We start from the raw sequence: 14,155 nt of genomic DNA, 5'->3' as shown, positions 1-14,155 counted from the left end.
CGTTTGCTACAAGTTTTTGGAGATGCCAATAGTTCAATAACACATTAATAGTTGACAATAGTCAATTTCATTTCTTTTTTCAATATAAGATTACCTAAATCTTCCTGTTTTCGGATTATTTATGGTAAGTATTTATGGCAAGCAACATTTTACATTAAAATATGCAGCGGAGTTTTAATGTTTGTCCAGTGAATTTGTGAAAACCATCATTTTTATTACAGTGCTAAATTTTTAGTAATCTATGTTGTTTTTGGCAGTTTTTTACAACAAGGTATCTCATCACGTCGGTTTCCTTCATATTATTGTTGTACCTTAAGGTACAATAACTTAGTCATTCGATTGTGGATTTTTTTGTTTTATATATCGACGCTTGAAAGGCAAACGTGATTAAGCGACAATAACTGATTTATACATAAATGATAGGCAATAACCATATTCGATGCGCAAAAAAAATATATTTCTAGATCTATTAAAATCATTTCAATCCTACAGCTAGATTCGTTAAAATATAATTTTTGTCGGGTATTTCAACTTTAAATTAGTCTACTGTAAAGTTCACGAATTGTCGCTTAGTCACGTTTGCCTTTCAAGCGTCGATATGCTGTCGAAGTGGGAGTGAGAGGTACCTTGAGTACCCGCCATCGGAGCAGAGTTCATCCATATTATCTGGAACCGCTGCGTTCATCGACAGTGTGTTTTCAAAGCTTTTCCAAAGAGTTTCCATCCGGCTTTGGAATGAACTCCTCTCCACGGTGTTTTCCGAGCGCTATGACATGTCCTTCTTCAAACGAGGCTTGCGGAGAGTACTTAGTGGTAGGCAGCGCCTTGGCTCTGCCCCTGGCATTTCCAACGTCCATGAGCGACGGTGACCACTTACCATCAGGTGGGCCGTATGCTCGTCTGCCTGCAAAGGCAATAAAAAAAACATATACCAGCGAAATCTCTCTATAATCTACTTAAAGACCTTGGCTTGTCAAGAGCTTCCATAAATTCTATACTTGAATAAACAACTAAAACCGAACTGGTAGGTTCCTATCAAATTTGGATAGGCAGGGAAAGGAATGCCGAGAATCGAGGTGAGCGTAATGTGTATTGAAGGGACCCTCCCTTAAACCTACATCAAGGTCGCAAGTCCACTGGTATTCTTTAAATTCTTCTTTCAGCAACGATGCACCCAGTCACTGCACGTTAAATCCATGGATTGCTAAGATATTCGCCTCTCAAATCCTATCGACATCACAACATGAATACTGCTCCCCTTCTTGAGAGATTTGGTTTAAGTCACAATTATAAACTACTAGCTGTACTCGTCCGCTTCGCTGGTCATATAAAGTTAACATTATTATTTCACACCCCCACAAAGATTCTCATCATTAACGCCCCTGCAACTGGTGTAGGGAGTCCAACACCCATATAAATGTTAGCCGATCCTTTTTTTTCCTACCTAAGCTGATAGCCTTGAGAGGCTATTTCAGCGGAACCTTAACTAGTAGGTGAGCTCACGGGGCTCAAACCTGACGACGTTGCTAACACGAACCCTAGCAAAAGCCGTGCTTCGCAAATCTACCTCCGGATCGGAAACACGACCCACTGAGAAGATCCGGCGAGAAACTCAGTGGGCTGTGTCTGAGGGTTAATTTACTCATCGAGCCCTTCGTCGCAAGCGACGGGTTCGACGAGAACGATGACCGGGGTGACATTAAGTAGGTATGACCTATACAATATAGAGATCAAATTCCAAAATATTTATGAATTTTTTCTGTCCCTACCTATTATTATATATTACTAGCTGTACCCGTCCACTTCGCCGGGCATTTAAAGTTAACATTATTATTTTTGACCCCCACAAAGATTCTCATTAACGTCCCCGCAACTGGTGTACGGAGTCCAACACTCATATAAATATTAGCCTATCCATTAAGTACATGTATTTTCCACATGGATACGAAGTTTCAACTCAATCGGATGCATGGTTCAGTAGTTATAACGGAACATCCGTAAAAACCACTGTAGATTTATATATTAGTATAGATAAGATCTGTCCCACCTTCGGAACCGGAACGCATTACTGCGACGCGGTGGTTCTTTCCACCCGGTCTCCCAAGGTCTACCGGTAGTAAACAAAATGCGAAAAGGAAAATATTACGAAACAACAGCGCAAAGAAACGATGTTAAACTGTCATTACCGCAAAACCGTTGAGCTGTTTGTGGTTCGTTAAAGCTGAGAATTTACCGCAAAGTCACTTCTTCCGGCAAATTTCGTGAATAACTATGCTTAATAATAGTTCACGGTTAGTTCACATTACAACTTAAACCGTTCGGGATTTTTGTAGCATTGATTGCTTGAGTAATAAGACGCTGGTTGCTCGTGTCTCCTTAGCAAAATTTAGTTGTGGTTTGTAACGGCTCTCGTGACATATTGTACACAGAAAAGATTTTTTTCTTATTTAATTCGACTTCAGTAAGTTGTATTCGGTCGATGAATTTTAGTCTCGTTTTCTTAAAATATTCAAGTTATTTTTTTGTTTGTGTTATTGGACCATCGATATATTAATATGGTAATATATCGATGTATTGGACGTTTAGTATCGAAGTAGTTGTTACGCCAAACCAGTGGAGTTACTAATAAACGAATAAGTAATGGTGTTTGTGTGTTGGTTTGCGACGTAAGCGAACGCGTGTGTGAATTTCGGCTGAGTTGAAACTTTGTAGAGTTGTTGGTGACGCTTCAGGGAACGTATCTAGTATAAAACAATCAATGTACTGTAATGTTCTGTAACATTGATGCATAGCCAATATGTCGAAGAGCCAAGCAGCTTTTTTTTTTTATTGCTTAGTTGGGTGGACGAGCTCACAGCCCACCTGGTCTTAAGTGGTTACTGGAGCCCATAGACATCTATGACGTAAATGCGCCACCCACCTTGAGATATAAGTTCTAAGGTCTCAGTATGGTTACAACGGCTGCCCCGCCCTTCAAACCGAAACGCATTACTGCTTCACGGCTGAAATAGACAGGGTGGTGGTACCTACCCGTGCGGACTCACAAGAGGTCCTACCACCAGTAAAACTAAGCATAAGAACTAAATGCGGTCCATAAAAGCTCCCAATTTTACTAAGCACGTAATAACGCGTGTCAATATTCGACATCCACGATGAAGGACTAAAATAGTGTAATAATTTTGTTTTATTTCATTTTCTTTAATATAATATAAATAATATACTTAATAATAATATATAAAATAATATACTTTATGTTACTCCTACAACAGTGACGTATGTGAATCTGCTAAATAACTTCTCATATTATGTTGTTTACTTAATACGTACGCTCAAAAAGCATTACCTTTCTTTGGCAGTCGGGTCAATACACTCAGCGAGTCGAATTTTTCATGGGATCTATGGCATGTTATTGAATATTTGTAATTTATCCCTTTCTATTAAGCAAGATGGAATCGTCGGTTCTTCTGTTAGTCTTCTTTTGAACCAATTAGCCCATTTACACTATTGAAATGTTGAGTAAGAGAATTCGTCCTAATTAATTTAATTGAGACTTCATCACCTATCTAATGCCTCATAGCAGCATTCGTATTTGGCTATTGGCTGTCGTAACTGTTTGACATCTACTCTTAACATCAGAAGTTTTGTTTGACAATCTTTGCAAAAAATACAAAAATTCTCATTTATTCGGTGAAAGTTCGAACAACATAGTAAGAAACCGATACTTGTATAATTTATTTAACGATTTTCTCTTCTTTCTGCAAAGGAAACAACTTTCAGTTCGCTCCAGTTCGCGAGAATGTAAATTACTTTATATCATTCAATCGAAATACCGATGGTGCTTAATCAAGCGACATAGCGAATATAATAGCAGTTCTAAAGGTTTCTTCATTCATTTCTGTGACGTGTTCAATGAGCCGTCTCATTATAATATACGTACATTACATTATACATAGTACAACAGAGTTCGTAGTACAATTGACCACAATTGTTCAACTCATACTTTCACGACCATAAATGATCATTCTTTTAATACAAGCGTAGTGAAAGCGATATCGTAATGCAAAAAAATAAATAATGAAAATTCGTGTCATTGCTTTCCTATCAGCTTTCAAAGACGACGCAATGCTCTTGACCCGCATAAATTTAATTGAAAATTATATAAATGATTCGTTTTGACATTCACGAAAACATTCATTAATCTTTTTTTTTTTGCACCGGTATCTATATTTCGGATGCCTCTGATAATACTTTTCACTTCATTTTGTTTTTGTTTAAATTTATTTTTAATTTGTATGAATGTTTTATAGTTACGATATCACTTTTATATCGTACTGCTGGAACATCCTGACACATATGGAACATAAGTCGGTACTCTGAGATATCAAGCAAATTCAATATGTAGGTAATTCAACCGGTAATGGGATTCGGGCCCAGTCGTTATGCGCGAAACATCAAAACATTACTTTGTTATTAATGACAATTTTGCTATTGACAATTTGTTCGTTACACGCTATATTTTTATTTGATTCGAATTTTTTGAGCTTAATTACGTAAGATTTACGATGTTCTAGATATAGGCATCTAAAGTACTACTTTTGTTTTTGTCTGCTAGATTATCAATAAACCAGTCGTGGTAAATTGATTAACACAATTGAATATGCAATTTCGAAAAGGGCACATGTCGCATATTTTGTCAAATACGTTTTTTCATATACATGTAGTTTTGAGGCTTACCTACACCCATATTTCCTGAAAATTTTACATTTTCAGAGATGTGCCCTTTTCGAAATTGCATATTCAATAAAATAAAATATTGGATCAATCATACTGCATATTTTACATATATGATTTTATTTACGTTCATAAAGCACGAAGCCCGAACGAATTAATGCCAAATCACTCAATTATTGAAAGGAGCCAGTAGTTTACAACGTCTAGTATCTTACGAACTGCACACGCCCACTTCATTACAAATTACAGTCTATTAAGATTTTAAAGCGCCAAATTGAGCCGGTAATTTATTGTGCTCGAATGAATGCGTTTCCTCAATAAATAACGCCAAATTAGAGATTGTAATTTCATTCTATTGATAGTGTCTATCGTATGAGAATCGGATTCTTTGACCGGCTTTCAATTTTTATTCATTGTCCGTATGATATTCGTGAACTTTGAAAATTAGGACGATGCGTTTTCATGTACAAACCGCCTCAGTACAATACCGAATGTTTTATCGTGATACTTTCTAAGAACGTTTGTGTATTTTTTTCAACTTGGAATCTTGGCCCGCGGAGCGGAGTCAATGATCATCGTGATCTGATTTGTTTTTTTTTTCTGTATTTTTCGATAACGATTAACTTTCTAAGGAGCTGATATTTTATGGCATACCCATTACTGGAGTCTGTACTTAGGAATATTACAACGGTTTTAAATAAGTGTAGTTTTGTTGTAGCCTTGTGAGTCTGATTAAAAAAAATATTCTCAGAAATTAAATTATTCGTAAAAATCAGCTCACTCGTCCATATACCATAAATTATAGATCGAGTATTATTTATTTATACCAATAAAGATGGAGGGAAACATAATACAACAAAACATGCAAGATTAAAAAAATATATAATAAAAATTTCTTAATTTTTCCATGGTTATTGTAAGTTGTTGAACATTATTATGAGAAGCTGTAGTTTAATTTAAAAACAGTCTGAACGTCATTAACATTTTTTTTTTCTTTCACAGGAAGCAATACCGTCAACATGAAGAGCAAGGCGCTTAGCTTGGCGCCTTTAGCACTGTTGCTACTAATACAAGCTTCATCTGTACTTAGTGAGTAGCCATTTTAACTTTTTTAGATAGCTGTTTCTTGCCTACCAATTTTAAGAAACAATTTTGTTATCTTAATAAACAATAAACTTAACATATAATGACGAAGTTTAGATTCGTTATTCCGTTGAATCCTAACAGAATTTAGTAAAGAAATGTGATGAATAATTATTTTCGGAAATAGAATATGAAATGAGTTTATGTTTTAATTTCCTAGGTCGGATAGCGTTCGAGAAACTGACGGATGTGGACTTCAGTGGTACTGCGTATTACACCGTGCGGAACCTGTCCTTATACGAGTGCCAGGGCTGGTGCCGAGAGGAACCTGATTGTCAGGCGGCTTCCTTCAGGTGCGGTGAATTAAAAAATAAATAATTACGCGAGGTTTGCGCGCCTCGTAGATATAATTAAAACAATTTTCATGTGTCGGAAATTGCCTTGTATTTTTTTTATTATCGCTGATAGGCAAACGACTTATGGCTCACCCTAGCGTAACTCGTAATTGCTCACTATTGCTCATGAATGTCGAGATCATGGTTAAGTTCGAACAACTTAACTTGGTTTCCAACTTTTTTTTTGTTTCTTTACTTAAACGGGTGAACGGACCTGCTTACTTGATGTTGATTGGTTTCTGGAGACCATAAACATTAACAACGTTAACCACCTCGAGATATAATTTCTAACTCTTATTTCTAATAGTAGTAATATTAAAACGTCTGCTTCACCGCTCAAACCGAAACGCATTACTGGTTTGCAGCATAAATAGGCAGGGTAGTGATACCTACCCATATGGGCTCATAAGACCTCCTACCACGAGTACTTCCGCTACTGTTTATTTATATCTTAATTTTAGACTTAATTTGTTACGTAACGTAGGTTGTTAATGTGATAATCAATTATAAAATTTAGAATATTTTTTATTCAAGCTAGCCTTTTTGACGCTCTCAAATCGTCATCCACCTTACCACTTATATATTTTATGACGATAACTAACATAGCTAAAGGTTTACGTTGCTCGCAGAATAAGCGGTCGCTGGGCCCAAAACTTTCTAGCGAATTTTCTAGAAATCGTAGCGTGGGTACGTCTTCTATAAGATAGACTGCTGACCCATTCAATTCGCGGGTATCCACTGGACGCAGGCAGTGCAGTACTGGTCGTCACGCCAAGCTTTGGGGAGCCCTGTGCCCAAGCCGTGGCTGGAGGCTAATATAATGATATTTAATTGGAAGTAATCGTTCGTTAGACTTTGGTTCTCTGGTGCATGATAGTGGTTTATTCCCCACCTATCTTTCAGTAGCCTTAAGGGGCTATTTTGGCTTTACCTTGATTGGTGAAAAAGTTGATGAGTTTCAACCTGATAGATTTTGCTAACATCTATCCTAGCAACAGCAGTGCTACGCTGAATTTCGCGAACCTCAGCGTGTCCGGCAAGAAAGTCAGTGGTAATAATGGAATTGTTCCTGAACGTATGAAATTCTAATGTATATATTTGATGATGTATGTAATATCGAGAAGCGATTTGTAATAAAGAGCACTCGCAAAACAATTTAAAAATCAAGGTGCCTATCTGATCAAAGTTGAAGCCTCGACCTAAATAATTTAGATAAAACATCAATTGATGAACATCAAATTAATGCCAAACTTCTTATAAGACAGACAAGCGAAATCTGATTTCACTGTAACCGATAAAGTAATTGATAAAAAATAAGAGCACAAATGCTACTAGTAATCGTTACTAATTCTAAAATGTAATGCTTGTATTAAGACGAAGCTCTAAATGATTTGCTTTCTCGTAAAAAAAATAAAGGCTTTTTTTGTGTGCCAATTAATTTTTTCATATTATAAACATTGAATTTCTCCGGAATTATTTCTTAGCGGTTATTTGTATTTGATTGTCATTGACGGTAGCTAGAATAATCTCTGTCGTTACGTCTAATTACGACGGCATAAAAAAACGTCTTATTTATCGACAATTCAATTATATGTAGTTAGAAGATAGGTTAATCTAATGTAGTCTAGAATGGTGTAAATAACAAAGATTCGACGTACACTATTGGTCAAGAAGAATGTGCCTTGCGCCGCGGCCACAAAAGCGGAAAACGACCATTGCGCTCCAAATTGGATAACAGTAAAAGTGATCGCATACATCGCTACGGAATCGGGGCCATTTCCAACAGTTTTCACGGCTATCCGCGGTTTTGTACGCCATTTAATTTGCGATTGTTCTATTTCTTCGTTATTAACACTCGTTGTTTTGTGGAATTAACAACGGTTTGTCGATTCGAACAGTAACGATGAATATTTATAAATCTGAATATGGCAAGTTAAGTAACTATTGTTCCATTTGAAACATGCAGTTACTCTCAGTAAAAAAAACATTAGTACACATGTTTTTACGCGGAAATTCATCTTGTATAAAGTCAGGCGATTGTAAATGGAATCGATTTACAAGTTGTCCCGGGAATTACAAATGTCAGACAATGTAACAGATTCTTCTCACAGCCTACAAACTTCCATTAATTATTGCGAGTTGTGGAAAAATGCAAAAAACGGATTAATTGTATTATCTTAAAGAGAGGTGTATTACAACATCAGTACGGTAGTTATTCCTCAGAATCGATTTCAAACGGGATCGATCGAAAATCAATTCGATATTCAATTAACAGTACAGACATAACGTTCCCGCGCTTCTAATATTGCATTGTGTTCATCTAACGAAGATGGGTACGTATCTCGAATCAATCTGTCCAATGAAATAGCGAATTTACAAAAGAATCGGACAGCCGCGATGCTAACAATCGCTAACTGTTCAGTGCTGCGATGCCACTGACTCTCTCGGCTACAGTTTACAGTTTACGGGAGCAAACGACCGGCCTAGTCAGTTTGCTTTGATCTGAATCGCGAATCAAATATCTAAAATGCCCAGGATCATGACCTCAAGAATCTGATTGTGTCGAAGTGATATCATCTTAACTGCCACACGTTTTGTAACCGTTGTGAATATTTTAAACAGTTTTAGGGCATTATGTAGACATTTCACAGTTATGTTTCGACTAAGATGAAGTGGTATGTTTACGGGGTATTTATATATTATTCTGCCCTGCCTATTTCTGCCCTGAAACAGTTATGTTGGTACGATTGGTTCTAATGGGCCACTGTCGTTTGCGTATTGAAGTAGAATAAAAAAAGTTAAATATTCGATCGACATTTTTGTTTATATTTCTGAGGACGGAAAAATCAGAGTACGCTTTTGCCGTCCATTGACAAAATGAAAAAAAATAATGGGTCTTTCATAATTCTAAAACTAGAATTCGTATTTGTGTCAATGTCATTGTTGACGTATGGCGAACCACTCACCATCAGATGCTCGTCTGCCTATGACGGCAGCTTATTCTCTCGGAGTATATTTATTCGAATTATTTATATATTTTTTTATTTTTTAGCTTAGATGGGTGGATGAGCTCACAGCCCACCTGGTGTTAAGTGGTTACTGGAGCCCATAGACATCTACAACGTAAATGCGCCACACACCTTGAGAGATAAGTTCTAAGGTCTCAGTATAGTTACAACGGCTACCCCACCCTTCAAACCGAAACGCATTACTTTTTCACGGCAGAAATAGGCGGAGTGGTGGTACCTACCCGTGTGGACTTAAAAGAGGTCCTACCACCAGTAAAATATCGGGCTTAAAAGAAATGATAAAAAAAACTATTATGATTTAAGGTTTATTGCAAAATATATGTATCTTAATTACTATTGTAGCTAGACAAGCAAACGGTGCATTTGTTTTTAAGCAGCCACCCTCGCCCACGGACACCAGCAATATCAGGGACACTACCAAGTGCCTGTTCACGGCCAACCAAACTGGCTTATTACCGTTAAGAGTTTTAATTAACTTCAGATTTTCAATTAAAAGTTTGTGTGAATCTCACACGTATATATCAACGTTGCATAATACAGTTTTGTGTACAAAACTAGACCGACTACTATCGTGTAGATTGATCAACACGTAAACATGGTCGGCTGCATCATAAATTGTATCATAAAATGATGCTATAATAGTTTTTTGACGCCTTTAGCATTCAAACCAGATTATAATAGGGTTGTCAGATAAACTATTTATTAGCGCTCACAATAACGTAGCGCTTTTTTTGGCTAAGATGGGCTGATAAACTCACAGTTCACCTGATGTTAAGCGGCTACCGAAGCCCATAGACGTCACACGGATGGTACTAATTAACTCAAGATATAAAATAGAGATTGAACTCTAAGAAATAGCGCTGTGATAAAAAAAAAGAATTCAAATTAATGCGCAATGACGTAATATGGGCTCCTATGGGGCATTCAGGACCTTTGCTATTACTACCGTGAAGCGCTCAGGCATTCGAATTTGAAGAAAAGGACGACCCTCAATATTTTTAATTTTTTTATTGTTGAAATTGGTAGCATAGCGTACGTGTTAAACGTATTAGGTGCAGTCCAAAGGACTCAACTTGTGAGTCCGCGCGGGTAGGTACCACCACCCCGCCTATTTCGGCCGTGAAGCAGTAATGCGTTTCGGTTTGAAGGGTGGGGCAGCCGCTGTAACTATATTTGAGACCTTAGAACTTATATCTCAAGGTGGGTGGCGCATTTACGTTGTAGATCTCTATGGGCTCTAGTAACCACCTAACACTAGGTGGGCTGTGTGAGCATGTCCAACTATCTAGGCAATAAAAAAAAAAAAACTCAAAGTAAAATACTTGTAAGAAACATCCAGGCAAACAAGACGAATTTATAAAATATTTTTTTTACTATTGCGCTACGGAATCCAAGAAAAAAAAATTTCTTCTGACAGCCCTTGTCTTGGTTATTTATTAGACTCGTAGAGACGTTGCATTAATTTTTTGTTGTGACGCGATATTCTTTTACTGATCTACAACACTATTGATTGATGATATTAGGTGTGATAAATTATATCGCTATAAGATTATTTTTTTGCAATAGCAGAATAAACAAAATTAACATAATTGCTTCTCATAAAACAACTTCAATAATTTGTAAATGTAAATATATATCATAAATAAATTTAAATATTAAAAGTGTACGTGTATGTTTTATATTTATATTTATTTTAGAACCTGTTAGCGTAATATGATCTATGATTCGTATAAACTGTGGTCCGATGTAAGGTTATCTCCGATTTAATCAAAAATACTATAAAACAGTTCTGAGCATTTATAAATCAAGTTGAGCAATCGGAATGTGCATCATTAGTCCACGGTTTACGCAGGGACATTAATCATTTACCTTATAGACATTGCGGTTTACAACTACCTATTCGGCTATTGGTATAAAGAAGCTTCTCGGTCGTTTGAGCCTCGTAGAGATAAAAAAAAGAGTTTAATTTTTAAAGCTATTTTGTTAATGAAACGGTCAAATTAATTTTATCAACGCATTCGACATTTTTAGATAGCGGTAGTTTGAATCATTCAGTTTATCAGATGACTTTGAATTGTGAGATCAACGCTTCACAGTATAAAATATGTAAAATTTGTATTTCTGTTTGTCTCTGTGTCCGATTAGTTCTTGTAAACTACGGTAACAGATTTTGATATAGATTTATTATCATTTAGATAATTTCTTCTGGAAGTTTTAAATGTAATAAATGTATACATACATACATATATTAATATGTTTAAATTATTCTGCTAACTACTACTACTAATACTAATTTAAATATTCTGACTAGAGCACAGTATCCTAATATACTAAGGCAAAGCCAGGTCGAGTTAAAGATCAATAATAATACAGCAGCTCATTCGGAAAATGAGATAGTTTCGAAATTTTGTTTTATTTTACGATTTCTTGCTCTCCTTAAGACGGCCCATTTGAATATAATCCGAATTAGAAACATAACTTCATTTATCATAACGAAGTATATGAAAGGATACCTAATGATATTATTACCATCATGTCTTTTGACATTGTAAAAAATCTAATCTTTAAATGCTAAAACTAAGTGAAAGCAATGGAAAAGAAAATTGGACTTCAACAACATACTGAATACATTTGAATCAATGTCGTCCTAAACAAGAGTTAGGAATAAAATTAATTCTACTAAATATCTATACCTGTCCTTTCATCTGATAAATATAATTTTAATTCTAATAAAGTTGACAGTAACGCAGTTACTGGCTACAGATACTAACGGATTCTATTACGGTATAATGTAATAATTCGTCTAACATTATTGCTTTAATTTTGAACGTTACGAAAGATTTCTTAGAGGATAAACTTTATTAGTATTTCAAGAAAGTAGGCTTTTGTGTTTTAATGTGAAAGTAGATAAGTTTTATTCAACTCAAGTATAAATTAATAATATTTATGAATAAGTCTGATCCGAAACGGTAATGACTTTTTGGCTTTTTTTTTGTTGTTAACTTTGATTTGAATTTTGAATCTTAATAGCTAATCTGATACTGGTGGTTAGGCATCTTGTGATCTTGCTCGGGTAGGTTCCACCCCCTTGCCTACTTCTGCCGCGAAGCAGTAATGTAAGTAACCATTGTACTATTGTACTAAGACTGAGACTTAGAACCCATGTTTCAAGGTGAGTGGTGGTATTTGCGCTGTTGATGTATATGGTCTCCGGTAGCCACTTAACAGCACGTAGGTAGCGATCTCTTTGACCCGTGCAGACAAAAACTAATAATCATCTAAGTTATACAGAGGATGTATGTAAGAGAAATCAAACTAATTTGAAAGTACACAACTTGAAGGTGGGTGGCGCATTTACGTCGTAGATGTCTATGGGCTCCAGTAACCACTTAACACCAAGTGGGCTGTGAGCTCGTCCACCCATCTAAGCAATAAAAAAAAGTACACACACTACAAGTAAACTATTAATTTATATACGATTTTTTATAGCATTGCTTCACAATAGAACGTTGAATCAATTTGTAATGTAGATTTTTATGGAAATTACAACATTGTGCTTCCTGAGCATAGATTAAGTAATGCACTAGCGTCGGCTTTACTTTCATGCTGTACAATTACGTAGAACAAGTAGCTGGCTGTATGGCGCCTCTTCAATTAAATGGCGAAGATAATGACAATGTAAGGCTTCTTAGATGTATTAATGGATCGTGTATCTTTCGTCATCCATTCTCACCGGCTTTAATCTAATACTACATGTTCAAATATGTAAGGCTTCATATTCATTTCATTAGATTTATCACAGCCGCGGTTGAGTTGGTTGATAATAAAAAAATATGTACATATATAGAATAATATAAAAAAAGACGTGTGGCACTCGGGGACTGCCGCGGTAAAGCTATTGCAAAGCATTTTTTATCAATTTATGCAATTACAATTAGACAATAATAATTTAATATTATAACAATAATAAAAATAAGACCACACTATATTTATAAACATTAACAAAAGCAAACAATAACTGTCCCCTTCACACTCATAAGCTAGTCCGCGTGAGAGAGAGATGGGCAGACTTTTCATGATGCTCGTGCAGTGCGACGTCACGCCGCGCGCTTCTTCACAAACACTACACCAGCGCAACGTGTGAATGTGTTGAACACGAGCTACATAGTAGGCGTAGTGGGGGTGTCAAGTTATTTTCGTTACGGAATTTCTTGATTCAGTCGCCGCGGTCAAGGCCCGCGATAGAAGCTATGCAATAGCTTAAAAATCATTTAAAAATCAATTCAATTATTTACTGGTGAACGATTGTATCACTTTCATCTTGTTGTTACTTCCGGGTGCAATGTACTAACTAGCAAAATCAAATTTAAAGTAATGTCCCGTGATAAAATGCCTCTACAAAAACTAGTAATCTAGTTTAAGCGAAATAGTGTTTTCAGAAACGTATTTGCCACGTTCGTTGTACAGAACATTTTGGTATGTTACAGTCTTCAAAGAAAATTGATGTAGTTTTATTTATAGGTACATGTTTTTACGAATTTTACGACATTCTCAACTTATCAATAGTGCTTATTAAAAGGCATGAACAAACTTCAATGCTATGTATGTGTGTTTATGTTAAATTATAGGCATTATTATTTATTAATAGACGAAGATATCATTATTACACCGCAATCGATTTTATAATAAATTGAACAGGAAGCCAGCCAGTTTTCATGTACAAAATCCATACTTGGTTGCCTAAGAACAGAAGTATTCTATAAAACTATAAAGACTTTTTATGTCACTAATAAGGCAACTACAAAATATGAATAGCTACTTTGATCACTATAACTTTATCACCTAATAGGAACTTCAAATAAAGAGTTGGCGAACGTATAGCTTTGTTCATAGAAATATTGTTTTCAAAATACTTGA

At 35.8% G+C, this 14,155-nt stretch overlaps 1 protein-coding gene across 1 annotated transcript in view; it reads left to right on the top strand.

The window, feature by feature from the left end:
* The window catches only part of LOC101740597 (uncharacterized), a 71,898-nt gene that overhangs the window by 28,849 nt on the left and 28,894 nt on the right, over positions 1–14,155 (top strand). Inside the window, exons 3-4 of the mRNA XM_004928486.1 lie at positions 5,734–5,820; positions 6,035–6,167. Coding sequence (XP_004928543.1) covers positions 5,751–5,820; positions 6,035–6,167 — 203 coding nt within the window. The 5' untranslated portion in view covers positions 5,734–5,750. The remainder of the gene's footprint in view (positions 1–5,733; positions 5,821–6,034; positions 6,168–14,155) is intronic.

Source organism: Bombyx mori, chromosome 15, assembly GCF_030269925.1.
Source record: "Bombyx mori chromosome 15, ASM3026992v2".
Taxonomy (NCBI): domain Eukaryota; kingdom Metazoa; phylum Arthropoda; class Insecta; order Lepidoptera; family Bombycidae; genus Bombyx; species Bombyx mori.
This window is presented reverse-complemented; position numbering and strand designations above follow the sequence as displayed.